Source organism: Carettochelys insculpta, chromosome 6 (assembly GCF_033958435.1).
Source record: "Carettochelys insculpta isolate YL-2023 chromosome 6, ASM3395843v1, whole genome shotgun sequence".
Taxonomy (NCBI): domain Eukaryota; kingdom Metazoa; phylum Chordata; order Testudines; family Carettochelyidae; genus Carettochelys; species Carettochelys insculpta.
This window is the reverse complement of record NC_134142.1, coordinates 123,396,740-123,411,423: the sequence shown is the minus strand read 5'-3', so window position 1 is coordinate 123,411,423 and position 14,684 is coordinate 123,396,740. Positions and strand designations below refer to the sequence as shown.

The 14,684-nt window shown below is 51.9% G+C and overlaps 1 protein-coding gene across 2 annotated transcripts; it reads left to right on the top strand.

Moving 5' to 3' along the window:
* Positions 1-418: 418 nt before the first annotated feature.
* Positions 419-10,684, top strand: LOC142014942 (uncharacterized). 2 transcript variants are annotated; one of them, XM_074998247.1, is made up of 4 exons: positions 419-676; positions 1,027-2,119; positions 9,204-9,348; positions 9,809-10,684. In XM_074998247.1, exons 1-4 carry the CDS (start codon positions 607-609, stop codon positions 9,893-9,895), a joined length of 1,395 nt encoding a protein of 464 aa, XP_074854348.1. In that variant the 5' UTR covers positions 419-606; the 3' UTR covers positions 9,896-10,684. The 2 variants fall into 2 exon arrangements, with proteins under 2 accessions (XP_074854348.1, XP_074854347.1); XM_074998246.1 differs by having other exon boundaries at positions 1,024-2,119.
* Positions 10,685-14,684: the final 4,000 nt, after the last annotated feature.

Below are 14,684 nucleotides of genomic sequence, written 5' to 3'. Positions count from 1 at the left end.
GGGTGTAGGGGTTAGAGCGGTGGGGGGGCTGGGAGCCCGGACTCCTGGGTTCTCTCCCTGCAGCGGGAGGGGAGGGGGGTGTAGGGGTTAGAGCGGTGGGGGGCTGCGAGCCCGGACTCTTGGGTTCTCTCCCTGCAGCGGGAGGGGAGTGGGGTGTAGGAGTTAGAGCAGTGGGGGGGCTGGGAGCCTGGACTCCTGGGTTCTCTCCCTGCAGCGGGAGGGGAGTGGGGTGTAGGGGTTAGAGCGGTGGGGGGCTGGGAGCCCGGACTCCTGGGTTCTCTCCCTGCAGCGGGAGGGGAGTGGGGTGTAGGGGTTAGAGCGGTGGGGGGGCTGGAAGCCCGGACTCCTGGGTTCTCTCCCTGCTCCGGGACGGGAGGGGGGTGGGGGCTGGTGGGTTACAGTTGAGGGACAGGTCTCCTGTCATTCTGGCTTTGATCCCTGGTTCTCCAGGGAAGACCCCCAAAGGGTCACTGTGAAATTTTACCTGTGCCCAGAGCCCCTCAGCCCCTGCCCTGTGCCCACCCCCAGGACGATGTAACACACGGGCCTGCTTCCGACCCAGGCCGCCGGATCCCCTGTCCCAGCTGGGATCAGGAGGTGGATGGAATGGAAGAGATTCAGGGCCCAGACCTGTGGGGTCCCGAGGAACGGCAGAGCCCAGAGGGTGCCCGCAAAGGTAAGCAGTGAGTGACAGGGCTCAGAGCATGGCCAGGAGGGAAGGACGCAGGTGGGATCCCAGCAAAGCTGCAGAGAGGCCCCTGCTCCCCATTTCTGGCTTGTCCTGCCCGGTCCTAATGGCAAGTGTCACGCCCAGCCTGGAGTCCCCCCTTCCCTCCCCCTGGCTTTCCCTGAAGGCTCAGCTGGGCCATCGGGTCAGAACCAACCTGTCCTTCCCCACCAGGAAGGGTTCAGGGAAAGGGACTTCCTGCCTGTCAGGCTTTCTGCTCACTGACAAGCCCTTTGCTGCCCCGTCTCGCCTTGGTGCAGGGAACAAACCCAGGCTTGACTCTGACTCTCTCCCAGCAGGTGCCGGGAGAGATGAGGCGAGTCCCTGGCAGGATGGGCCTGTGGAAGCAGAGCCAGATGGGGCATCACCTGGTGAGGGTGCTATTGAAGAGGCCCACAGGATGCTGCTTGGTGGGAAGGAGTCCATAGAAGAGGACCCAGGAGGAGCATTGTCTGGTGGGAAGAAGTCTGTAGAAGAGGACCCACCTGGGGCATTGTCTGGTGGGAAGGTGTCCACAGAAGAGGATGCACCTGGGGCATTGTCTTCTGAAACTTTATCCCAGCTTCCAGCCCCGCCTCAATCCTTTGAGCACCCCCCTGGCCCATGGACACCTTCCACCCTGGAATCTCAGTGGGGAAAGCCTCCAGGGCTGCCCCTCCCGGTGGCACCTGCCCAGCCCAGACGAGCCCCCAAGAAAACCCCTTACCGGGAAGCCCAGCCAACCATCTGCAGTGAGTGCGGGAAGAGCTTCACCCGGAGCTCCCTGCTGGCCCAGCACCAGCGGGTACACACGGGCGAGCGCCCCTACCGGTGCACGCAATGCGGGAAAAGTTTCAGCCGCAGCTCCACCCTCCTGCAGCACTGGCGGAGCCACACGGGAGAGCGGCCGAACACCTGCGCCGAGTGCGGGCGGGGGTTCAGCCAGCGCTCAGACCTGGTGAAGCACCAGCGCACCCACACCGGGGAGCGCCCCTACCGGTGCCCCGACTGCGGGCAGAGCTTCAGCCGCAGCTCGGACCTCATCAAGCACCAGCGCGTCCACACGGGGGAGCGGCCCTACATCTGCCCCGACTGCGGGAAGGGCTTCAGCCGCAGCTCCGACCTCTTTCAGCACCAGCGCACGCAGCGCGGCGAGAAACCCTACCGGTGCACCCAGTGCACAAAGATGTTCAGCCGCAGCTCCAACCTCATCCGCCACCAGCGCGTCCACACGGGCGAGAGGCCCTTCGTCTGCCCCGACTGCGGGCGCGGCTTCTCCCAGAACTCCCACTACACGGACCACCAGCGGAGCCACCGCCGGGAGAAACCCTACCATTGCACCCAGTGCGGCAAGGACTTCGGGCGTAGCTCCACCCTCATCAAGCACTGGCGCACACACACCAGGGAGATCCTGTGAGCCTGGGGTGGAGGGAAGGACCTTCAGCTCGCTGGCCGTGGGCCGGGAATCCCACCCAGGCCTCCTGGGGAGCTTGAGGTGGTATCACCAAAAGAATCAGTGTTCTTCTTCGGGGGGTACTTGTCCCACTGTGTCCCCCAGGCTCAGCTTGGGTTGCTGATGCCATTAGTAACTGCTGGGTGTTCTCCTGGTGGTACTTGTCCCAATGTCTCCCAGGCTCACCTGTACTGCCGTTCAGATCAGCATCTGCCTTGATTTCATTAACATCAGTGGGCTCACTCTGGATTTAAACTGAGGTCTGTCAGATCAGAATCCAACTCTTAACTTCAGAAAGAGAGAGAGAGAGAGATAGAGAGAGAGAGTGTGTGTGGGAGGGGGGGGGCATTATTCCAGGTTTACACCAGCACTGAGGGAAATCCAGTGTCAGTTCTGATTACCTGGGTGACTTGAGGCCATTTCTGGGCTTTTGCCAGCCTTCCAGTACGTGATGGGGCATTTTTGCCTTGGAAAAGAAGTAGGTTGGGAAATTAAGCAATGAGGCTTGGAGAGGGAGGAGCGAGACAGAAGCAGTGGCTACATCATGGTGGTAGGAGACATGTCATTTATTTCCAGGGGGCACAGAGGTGATGGTGGGGAAACAGACGGTGAAGGAACCCCTAAAGGATCTATGCTTTGGTGGGCAGTTGATGGTACATAAAGAGTAGGTCCCTACCAAATTCATGGCTGTGAAAATGTGTCACAGATTGTGAAATCTGCCCCCCCCGACCCCACAAAATCAGGTCTTTTCTTTACTTTTGCCTTATCCTATATTATGTGGTGTTTTTCTAGTATAACAGTATACAAAAGTACACAATGTTTCTCGAGAGTTGCATGGTTTATTGTAGAGGGGTCATGGTATTGCCACCCTTCTATGCTGCTGGTAGGGGCGGTGCTGCCTTTAGAGCTGGACACCTGGCCTGCAGTCGCTGCTGTCCAACCACCTAGCTCTGAACGCAGCGCAGAAGTAAGGGTGGCAATACCGTGCCTTGCAACCCCAGTTTGGGCCAGGACCCCAGTGTGAAAACCACTGGGTGTTAGGGGCTTTGCATGTTTATATTTGCCCTTCTCAAATACATAGTCATGTTTTGCTACAACACCAGGGAAGTTAAGATTAAAGCATCTGAAATCATGAAAGTCAAGGTTTTATAAGTGTCAGAGGGGTAGACAAAGTCCTGTGGTACTTTATAGACTCAGATATTTTGGAGCATAAGCTTTTGTGGGCAATGACCCACTTAGTCAGATGCATGAGTGGCGGGGTTCCAGAGGAGGGTCTAAATATACGGGCTTATGAGAAGGAGGGAGTCTCAGTTAAAGAGAGGCCCAGAGTTCACAAGGTCAGTTCAGCCAGGGAGGATGTGGCCCATTATCAGTAGCTAATGTGGAGGTGTGAACTTCGGGTGGAGAAATTGCTTTTGTAGCTGGCCAGCCACTCCCATTCTCTGTTCAGTCCTTGGTTGATGGTGTCAAATTTTTAAATGAATTGTAGCTCTGCAGTTTCTCTTTGGAGTCTGTTTTTGAAGGTTTTGCAGTTGCAGGACGGCGACTTTTAAATCTGCTACTGAGTGTCCACGGAGACTGAAGTGTCCTCCTGCCGGTTTGTGTATGTTACCGTTCCTCATTTGTGTCCATTTATTCTTTGACGTGAGAGACAGTCCAGTTTGGCCAATGTATACGGCAGTGGGGCATTTTAAAAAGGCTCTGACTGAAATTTACAAGGACGGACCATGAATTTGGTAAGGCCTTAAAGAGAAATCTAAATGTTCCTTGGAGTAGCAGGAAACCCACCACCTCAGATCAAGTTAATCCCTCTCCATGCTCTTCAGGAATCTTGAACACACAGTCCCCTTCAGACCCAGGTTTAGAAGAACAGTTCCAGTAATCCCATTTCAAACGCAAATCCCTCTGCTTGGGTGACTCAGTCCTACTGGAGCGGCTGCGTGATCTAGGGCCACCTGCACGTTGCCTGAAATGTTGGGACCTTTTGCAGTCTTTGGGGTACTGAGTTTGGGAACCTTTGGATCTGAACAAAATGAGTCTTGCCCTGTTGCTTGCCCTGTGCACTGAAAGGAAGAACAAATGGATAAATCTTTGCTGTGTTCCAGCCCTAGAGGGTGGGACAAACATACGGGCTACGTCTACACTAGCACACTACGTCAAAGTAGCCTATTTCAACGTAAGAACATTGAAATAAGCTACTTCGATGTGTATCATCTATGCGTCCTCCAGGGCTCGTGCCATTGACGTTCAACGTCGAAAGGAGCCACCCCAGAAGGAAATGCAGAGCGTCCACACACAAGCGCTCTCTGTCAAAATAAGGGGCCAGCAAAGCCCCAAGCCGCTCCCTTAAAGGGCCCTTCCAAACACACTCGGCCTGTGCAGCATGAGATCCACAGAGCGTCTCTCAACCCCTCAGCTGATGGCCACCATGGAGGACCTCGCTGTTTCGACGTAGCAGGACACAGCTCGTCTACACACGCCCTACTTCAACGTTGAACGTTGAAGTAGGGCGCTATTCCCATCTTCGGATAGGAATAGCGATTTCGACGTCTCGCCGCCTAATGTCGATTTCAACATCGAAATAGCTCACAGCACATGCACATGAAACACGTACTATTTTGGCGTTGTACCAGCTACTTCGAAGTAGCCGGCTAGTGTAGATGCACCCGCGTTGTAGGATCTACCTACCTTATCCACAGAACTACCGAATTACCTGCAAATGGCACAGCTCTAGCTCTGCCACAAGGAGTGACCATGGGTCATATTGGCCTGTATTAAATCTCTAGCATAACTGCCTTGAAGGTGTCTAAGAACGAGGAGGGCAGTTATTTGTTTCACTGGGGTTTTTTCTTTGTGTCTGTTTCCCATTGGTCAAAAACGAGTCAGTAGAGCCTCAATTATTTTTTTTTAATGTGATGTTTAATCAGCCGTTGGATCTCACTGCCACGTGATTTAATGGGGAATGAGATTTCGATAGCATTGAGGGAAAGGACTTATATGGAACACACACAATCTACTAAACTAGTAGTTTTGAGCCTGGGATCAGTCCATAGTAAGGGTCTGTATACACAGCACAGGTACTGTGAAATAACTATCCTAGCCTCTACACAACGCAACCGCTATTAATTTTGAGCGAGCGGTTGGCCTATTTAAAAATAGACAAACGTCATTTCAGGAGGAATAGCGTCTATTTCGAAATAAGCATAGTGCCTCCAATGGCTCTTTTTTGAAATAGGCTCTGTTGTGTAGATGCTCTATTTCAGAATAACTAAGTGCAGTTTTGAAATGCATTTTCTGTGTAGCAGTATTATTTCAAAATAAGCTATTCCAGAAAAATCTCTTTCAGAATAGCTTATTTCAGAATAACGCCTGTGTGTAGGTATACCCATAGGCTTTGTCTACACTAGGCTGATTTTAGCAGTACAGCTGTGTTTCTAAATCCACAGAGCTAAAAGTCGCACAGCGTAGCCACCGTTTCGCTGGCAAAATCCTGCTGCTGCAAGAAGCAGCGTTAGGTTTGCCCGCAGGAATGCTGTCCGTGCTAGCCCCTGAAGGTTTTGTCCTTCAGTTGCTGGTAGACACGGCCAAAGGTGTAGAAATCCTTCCTGCTTCTGGGATTAAGCCAGATGCTATCGGAGCAGAGTTTGGAAGAAGCTTTCACTGTGAGGCATTTACTTCATTATAAAAAAAATGAGGGAAGGTCTGTTAGCCCCATATCGAGCTTGTAGAGGCATCAGACTTTATTTGTGCTTCTGCCAGCATCTCGTTCTGCTTTGTAGCTAAAACATCCACTGCCTGGTGCAGGTGAGGGGAACATGCAGCCTTTCCTCGAGAGGGTGTCGGCTCTGGTCTGGACCCAATGTGAGGAGACCAAGGAACAAGATATGGCCCCTTACCCTCCTAGGCCAGCTCCGTGCCAGACTTTAAAGTCAATTGTAGATACACAATTCAAGCTGAGGCAATTCCCTAGCTGGAATCGATTTATCTATAATCGACCTAGCTGGCCGTCCTCACTGAGGGAGGTTGACAGGACAAACGGATGGTTCGATTTGCCTGTCCCTACTCGGGAGTGTGTGAAATTGAACTCCAGAAGGTCGACCCTGAGCAGGTCGATCTTCCAGGTAGTGGTGATCTATGCTGAGGGCTGAGCTCTGGCCCCGTTTGCTCCAAAAGAATGTTGACCCCAGTCAAGCCCCAGGGCAGAGGGAACAGTGGTTTGCAGGGGGACGGTGAGAAATGTTCCCTTTAATCTAGTTCATCCAAGTGCCGATTTTCTCCATGTGTGGAATACATTTTGTTATGTGCACTGAGGCTTGTGCAGATGTGTACCACTGATGGGACCAAAACCCTACCTGTGGGTGCTCTGCTAATCAATTAGGCGGCATTGGGCTCTCTCCTGAGTGCCTTTCTAGGGACGACCAGCCCCAAACTGACCCAAGCTCACCATAACTGCCTTGTGGTGGGCAAAGAATGGGCCCATTCACTTATGCGGGGCCAGACTGGCTGGCTCTGATGTGTCAGGCAATTGGAATGTACCCTTTGCAACAGCAATAAGCTTGTCCTGAGTTAAGAATAAATGGCGTGTTGAGCAGAATGTTGTGAAATAAAATAAGGCCATTTGTGCCCCGTGCTCAGAAGAGTCTGAGCTCTCTTGTGAGAAGAGTCTTGTGTCTCTGAATAGCTGCCGGATTTGCAGGGCAGTGAAGAAGAGAAAAGAGCTAGTGTTAAGAAGATAGAAGGGGTCTGGAGAAAGACAGGGAGAGATTCCTAGAAGGTAGGAACAGAAAGAGAAACTGCAGGGAAATAGAATTGGAGTGGGAGTCTGCAGTTAAAAAAGGGTAAATCCCTGCATAGGAGTTATCTACAAAGAGATACTCAGAATGAAAGCTGAGACTGGAAGTTGAGGTTCTTAGAAACAGAAGTGGAGAACTAACAGCTCAGTACTTGAGTGAGTGGCAAGATTATTCCATAAGTCAAAGACAGAAAAGACTCTCCCTGCCTTACTGCAGGGGTGTGCAAAGCAGGGGTGGGAAATTTCGTAGTTCGGGGTGCAGCATGATCGGGTGCTGGGTCTCAGGCTCATCCAGCTCATTAAAAACTATTACTATTTTCATATCTGTGTATTCATGTTACACACTGATTAGTAGTGCTTTTTCCATTCTTCAGACTTATTTTCAGACACACAACGGAAGATGGTTTTTTCCATATGAACATAACCACAATTTCCGTCAGTTTGGATTACATTAGAGAGGTCACTGGGGACGGGGACAAAAACTGGGGCCCAACATAAAAGTGTGCTCACCTTGGCCTTAAGAGAACTATTACAGAGCTGAAGCAGAGCTCATATGGAATTTCCCAATGAAAAATTTTTGTTTTTAAAAAAAAAATTCAGAACTAAAAATGTCTAGTATGTTGTGTCGATGCTGGCAAAATTTTCAACAAATTTATATCAGCAAAAAATTAGTGTCTCTGATTTTATTTTTTATAGTTTCACTTCATTCTGACATTGATAGCATCCTGTTTCCTGTTTGTTTTCGACTTTCAGAATATTATTCTCTCCACCCTGTCTCCGCACCCACATATCCCTACCCTCCGTTTTCTGCAGAGAAACAGTGGAATTAGAAACCAAAATGACCACCATCTTCCCGTATGGCAAAGGGCAAAACATTTTGGTTGGACATTTTTCACTCAAAGCATTTCATTTGGACATTTTTTTCCCCAGTCAACATATCAACTCATTAAAACTGACCTTTTCAACACTGTGGACACAAAATTATCTTGGGGTTCCACCGGCATCTGTTTTGGGATCAGTTCTATTCAGTATCTTGGCATCGAGAGTACACTTGTTAAGTTTGCCGATGATAACAAGCTGGGAGGGGCTGCAGTTGCTTTGGAGAATAGGGTCATGATTCAAAATGTTCTGGACTAAGTGGGTAAATGGTCTGAGGCAAACAGGGTGAAGTTTAATAAGGACACATGCAAAGTACCGGACTTGAGAAGGAACAAACAGCTTCATACATATAGAATGGGAAACAACTGTCTAGGAAGACTACTGCAGAGAAAAGATTTAGGGGTGGTAGGGCCAAACTGAATGTGAGTCAACAGTGCGATGCTGTTGCAAAAAAAGCCAAGGTGATTCTGGGATGCACTAACAGGTGTGTTGAGAGCAAAACACGAGAAGTCATTCTTCTGCTCTACTCCATGCTCATTAGGCCTCAGTTGGAATATTGTGCCCAGTTCTGAGCACCACATTTCATGAAAGGTGGAGAAATTGGGGAAGATCCAGGGAAGAGCAACAAGAATAATTAAAGGTCTAGAGAACGTGAGCTATGAGGGAAGACTGAAAGAACAGGGCTTGTTTAGTTTAGAAAATAGGAGACTTACGGGGTACACGGTAGCAGTTTTCAAGTACCTTAAAGCGGGTTACAAGGAGGAGGGAGAAAAATTGTCCTCCTTGGCCTCTGAGGACAGGACAAGGAGCAATGGGTTTAAACAGCAGCGAGGGAGGTTTTGATTAGATATTGGGAAAAACTGTGGTTTGGGACTGGAGTCGGTCCCGCCTCCTCCTACAGCCCAGCTGGCCAGAGCAGTGCACTGTCTGACCATCTCCTCTGGTTCAGACACTGCAGATCCTGCGCCTTGGCAGGGTTACCTCTCCGTCGATGTAGGGCCCCTCTTGCTTCTACACCACCTGAGACAAGTGGCTGTCCAGCCTCTTTTTGAAAGCCTCCAGGGAAGGAGCTTCCCCATCCTTGCTAGGCAGCTCTGTCCCCTTCTCCCCGGGGTCGGAAGATTTTTCTGAGATTTATTCTCACTCTCCTCTGCTGCAGTTTGACCTCTGTGGCCTCTTGTCCAAGGTTTCTCCACCTCTTCCATGGTGGCCTTCCAAGCATCTGAAGACCTCTCTCCCACCCATATCCTCTCTCTCGGACGCAGCGCCTCAGTCCTCCAGCCGCGGCTGGTTTGGCCGCATCCCAGTCCTTGCACTGTCTTCCTGGCTTACCTCTGGATTCCTTCTAAGTTCTCTGTTTCCTTTTTACACAGCAGTCCCCAAAGTTGGAGCCAGAATCCAGCCAAAGCCTATCCAGAGCTGAGTGGTGCTACTGTTAGAACCAGAGCTGAGGAGAACCCTGCCCTCGCTGTCGGCACTGGTCATGCGGCTGAACATTGGATGTGCTTTGGGGCAGAGGTGACATACGAGGGGTCACGTGCCCCTATGCTGCAGGTGGGAGGAGGAAGGGTCCGGCCAGAGGGGAAATTAGGGGGGTGCCTAGTTCCTGCAGCAGGGGTCCAGCCTCCCGCCTCTCCGCTGTCATTGGCAGCAGCAGGGAAAGCAAAGCAAGCTGGAGGGACACCTCGGTGCTTGCCAGAGGGAAGCGATGCAGCCAGAAAAGCAGAACAAGCAGGAGCCACAGAGCTCTGCTTCCCCTGCCAGTGGGGAGGGGTGGGGGGCAGATCCCTGCAGCTGGCACTGGCCCCTGGCTGCCTCATGTGAGGCAGAAACCGAGCAAGGGCAGAGAAGGGGTGGGGCCTGGGGCGGAGGGGTTGCCATGGCCCTTTCCTGGGCTAGGGGGATATTATGTGCCCCCCACCCTGGGACTCCCCTCACCCGTCACCTCTGGTTTTGGTTTGTGGCTTCTTTTTAACAGCATCACCTCGCTGACTCATGGAGGCTGTGGTCCACTGTAGCCAGACAAAATCTCCCCGCTACAGACCAGCTTTTGCCTCCCCTTTAAGGTGCCTCAGAGCACACAGGGCACTGAACAGCAGTTAAGCAGCGCAGTCTTTGATGCCTTCCTAAAGGGGCCCAGATGTGCTGGCTCATCGTGACCCTGACGAACTGAAAACACAAATAGAGGGCGAGCAGGCTAACTGTTAACAAAGGGCCTCAGAGAACTGCCCTTGGCTGGCATTAAAGGAGTGATGCGCCCACACAGTTATCCCAGAAGAGAAATCTCCACCCTTGTAAAAGAATGTCTTGTACTCCCAAATTCTTTATCTCCTGTCTTACAAGTGCAAATTAAGTAAGAATTGTCCTTGTAAAAACTAGCGTCACAAAGACAGACCAGTACGATCTGACACCATAGATAAGAAAGAGAATACGTGACCCAGGGGGTATAAAGATGGGCCCAGCAGCACTCTGACTCTGAGTGCATTCCCACCAACTACCTGCTGGTCGGGTCAGGTGATTGCCTCCCAAGGTCCGCAACTGGGGACGCCCAGTTGGGGACGCCAACTGGGGACGCCCAACCTCGTATTCGTCTTTCCGCGGAATTGAGTGACTGATCCTGGCTTGGCTACGCTGGTATCGAGAGACGCAAGGAGGATAAGATGTACCCATACTAAGGTCTCCTTTTGGTGCGCACAGTTAAAGAATTAGAGCTCTATAGATGGATGCTGTTGCATTAAGGTGTCGTGGTATTGAATTGTAATGTAACCTGTTAACACCTGTACTCTGCTAGCATATAAGAAGTAGACAATAGCCTTTTCTAACCGCACGCTCATAAACTGTAGCTTAATAAACTTGTAACTAGTTAAGATCTAAGCCTGACTGCTGTTACTCTCTGTCACTACAACACAGCCGGCACAATAAAAGAACTTTAACCGTTTGGTTACCAGAGGCTGGCCGTAGGTGAGAGTGCTAAGAGCCTAGCGTAGAGTCGTGCCGCCTCCATGGGGCAGACACCTGGGGCGCCCGTCAGCCAATCCTGGCTGCCCGCTGTGACAGAGCTCCCTGCTCTAGCAGTAAAAGACTCAGGTGTTTAGGACCCTGGGGCGTCCGTCAGCCTGGCCCAGGCTGCCCGCTGCGAAGGAGCCCTGCGCTCTAGCAGTTAAAGACTCGGACGGTAACAAGGGCATAGTTGGTACCTCACCGCCCATTACCCAGCCACCAGCTAACATCCACCACAACTCCTAGCCCAGGGGTCAGCAAACCCCGGCACCAGTGCCGAGTGCGGCACGCGAGCTGATTCACATCAGCACATGAGGCAGGAGCTCAGCACCCCTCCCCCGCCCACATCCACCTGCATGCAGCTGGGAGCTGGCTCAGAGCCGCCACCTGTCCATTAACAGCAGCCCAGCAAATGCCTCAACCACCACCTCCACGGGAAAGCTCTGCCTCTTCCGTGATTGATTTGATAAGGTGGAAGCCAAGCCCCTTTCCCCCGCTCCCTGCTGGTGCATTTGGGTTTGGGGCCCAAAACTTAGCACCTCCCGGCCGGCTGGGTGGAATATTATCGCCTTGGCTCTAGCCCCTTTCTCCAATTTATCAGGCTCCCTCTGCGTGTCGCCTCTGTCCTCCAAAGGGCTGGTAGCCCACTGTGGCTTTGTCTCCTCCGCGGACGGGGTCTGAAGGCCATCTAAAGCTACGCCCACTCATGGACGCATTGTATGCTTCTGACGAGGCGGGTCTTTGCCCACAAAAGCTGATGCTCCAAAATATCTGTTAGTCTAGAAGGTGCCACAGGGCTTCTTGTCATTTTTGAAGATACAGACTAACACGGCTCCCTCTCCGATCATTGCCACAGAGATATAACAGACCCGAGCCCTGTGGAACCCCACTCCAGACTCCCCCCCCGTGCTCTGCCGTCTGTTCCTTTGCACGTTAGGCCAAAAGAAACCCTTAAAATAGGCTTGTTTTAAACTCTGCAAAAGAAAAAGAGCAGAGGGGCTGGGGGGCAGGGGTGGAAAAAGTACCCGAAAAGTGACTTGAGTAAAAGTGCAGCAGCTTTCACTTCTGGATACTTGAGTACAAGCTAGAGGTGGGGGTGAGGGTGTACTTCTGCTCAAGCCGTTTTCCTGAGGGACACCAGTGACTTGTGCTTCAGTACATTACCCCAAAGCAGCTGCACTTTTACTCAAGTCACTGTTTGGGTACTTTTTCCACCTACATGGCTCAGGACCACTGTACCAAACACAGCAAATGCAGCCAGAGCCTGTGCAGGTAATTCCATTAGTTATCACCAGCTCCTGGGGGCAGAGTTAAGGTGATGGGGCAGTGGCTACCAGCATGGCAATCAGATGACATAAATTTAGTTCTTTGTTCTGCCACGCATTTCCTGTGTCGGGGGGCGGGGGGGGGGAAATGCAGGGAGGGTGCACAAGGGGTCACAGGCACTTACCATCAGCACCATGCCACTTCCAGAGGAAGAGGAGGGCATGGGCAAAGCAGAGGTGGGGAGGGGGCTGGGCATGGGAGGGAGAGGGTAGAGCAAGGTGAGGGAGGGGAAGGGCTTGGCCAAAGCAAGGAAGGGAGAAGAGGGATGGGGGCATGTGACCAGTGCCCCCCAGACCTCCCTCATCCATCGCCACTGTCCTGTGTGAGCTGCTTAGTTTTAATGTCCTTCGGTTGCCACCTGTGAAATGGGTGAAATCGTGTGAGGCTCATGTTGCACCCGCAGCACCAGGATTATGAGGACAGTGTTTCCCCATTTTTGAAGCACCAATCCAGCGCTCAGAGGGCTCCAGCCCTAACGCACTCCGCTTTTCTCCTGCCTGCCCGCCCTTGGCCAAGTGCATGGGCCTGACGCAGCTTTCTTCGGTGTGACCAGAGCAGCTGTTTACATTCTTTGAGCACTGCAAAGATCTGTGGGCAGGGCACAGACCACCGTGTAAGGCAGAAGTGCTAAGGTCAGTCAAGCAAAGCTGCAGCCGTCCAGCACGTTGGTTTGGAACGGACCTCTGACAACTGCCCCGCTTGCAAGCTAAGGAACAGGAAGTGCAAACCGAAAGAGCTTGGGATCCGGTGTGGGGCTGAACCAAGGAGGCGATGGTGAGAGCGAAAACCGGAGGGCGAGAAATGCTCAGGCCGTTGCAGAAAGGAACTTTGCTCACAGTAAACACAGCGTCCGCTTCACCTCAGAGCAGCTGCAGCTCAGCACCAGGCCAGGGATCACCGCATAAACAGCCCTCACACAGCAACCTCAGAGAGCAGCACCTCAATGCTAGGCTAGAGCTCCCTGTGTGTTATTGCCACATGGCTATTACCTAGTTACCGTATCCCGCTCCAGAAGCAACTGCGTCTCAGTGCGAGACATGCGATTCCTGTGCACTGTTCCATGGTGGTTAGCTTGTGACCAGTTTCTGTAACTGTCCAAGATGTGGATTCCCAGACAAAACACTCTGCTAACACAGCTTTAACAGTTGCCAGCTGACCGTGTTCCCTGTAAACTGACCACTTGGGCTGCTGGCCGGGAGAGGTTTGTGTGCTGCCCAGCTGATTGCCAGAGCATCCACAGCTGGCAGAAAGCAGCCTGTGTTTCTTCTGGTGGTGCACATGCCTTAGTGCACGGAACAAAATTTATTCCACCCATGGATGGAAAACATTTACAGGAACCCTGCCCACAGGGCTCTTCTGCCCTTCTGCAGCACTGAGTTCAGCAAAGCTCAAACTTACAAAAAAATCGTGAAATGAACCCTTAAGGCACTTGCCCCATCACCTTAACTCTGCCCACAGGAGCTGGTAATATTAGTGGGAGTTACCCACACAGGCTCCGGCTGCATTCGCGGTGCTTGAGGCAGTGGTCCTGAGCCGTGCAGGGATTAGAGGGCAATATTTGGCAGAGCACGTGATTGTAAAAGGATGCATTGGGCGGGGAGGGGAGCACCCCTCTGAGGTTGTGTGCAAGCCCAAGCCCCTCTCCCTGGGTGATCAAAGGAAAGAGATGCAGGTGTCTCTTGGGAGATCCTGTTGCCTCCTCATGTGGAAGCACGTGCCTGTCCCAACACAGGTTGTTCGCGCAGGGTGAGGCTCAGGGCCATGTTCCGCCTGTGCAGTTGCCTACCAGGCAGGAGAGAGATCTCAGCCACATAGAGTCATGGCTGGTGGGCAGACCCCTTGGGCTTGCTGTCTGCACATGCTCTGTGGAACCTGTTCAGCCCATGGGGGTTAGCGAGACAGTTGCACTTTTTCAGTTGCTGTAGGCAGTGTCATCATTATCCTCATCATCATCAGCTATAACCGTGGGCTCAGTGCTTGTTGGTGTCTGATGCCTCTCTCACTATTTCCTTCCGTCTTTCCCTGCCGAGTGCAGAGTGGCTCAGTGTCTGTAGACTAGCTCCACACCAACCTACTACATCATCTACCCATTCTCTGTGGGGTCGGCCTCTCCTATTTGAACCGTCCATTATGCCAAATACCAGGGTCTTGATTTTTCATTCGTCGTTCATTCTGCAAATCTGCCCAAATAGTCATAGCTTTCGTTTTGTAACCTTCTGCAGCAGGTTCTCGTTCAGCTGTGTCTTCGCATATAATTCCTCATTGGTGACCTTCTGCATCCATCCTATTCTCAGAATCTTTCTACAACAACTCCTTTCGAGCGCCAAGATTCTTCTTTTCAAATCTTTCGTTATCACCCATGTCTCACATTCGTACAACATGCTGCTGAATACACGTTTTCAAGATGCCCAGCTTCATTCCTAAGCTAATCACTTTGCTTTTCCAGATCGTATCCATCGCCTTCAAACTCGCTCTTGCTTTTGCTATTCTAGTCGCTATTTCCTTCTTACAGTCTCTAGATCATACAT

Excerpts from the sequence above, each read along its gene's own strand:
- LOC142014942 (XM_074998246.1), top strand. The coding sequence starts at position 607 with ATGGAAGAGATTCAGGGCCCAGACCTGTGGGGTCCCGAGGAACGGCAG. Across the intron at positions 2,120-9,203 it reads ACACACACCAGGGAGATCCT|CAGTCCCCAAAGTTGGAGCC; the intron begins GTGAGCCTGGGG and ends CTTTTTACACAG. Across the intron at positions 9,349-9,808 it reads GGATGTGCTTTGGGGCAGAG|CATCACCTCGCTGACTCATG; the intron begins GTGACATACGAG and ends TCTTTTTAACAG.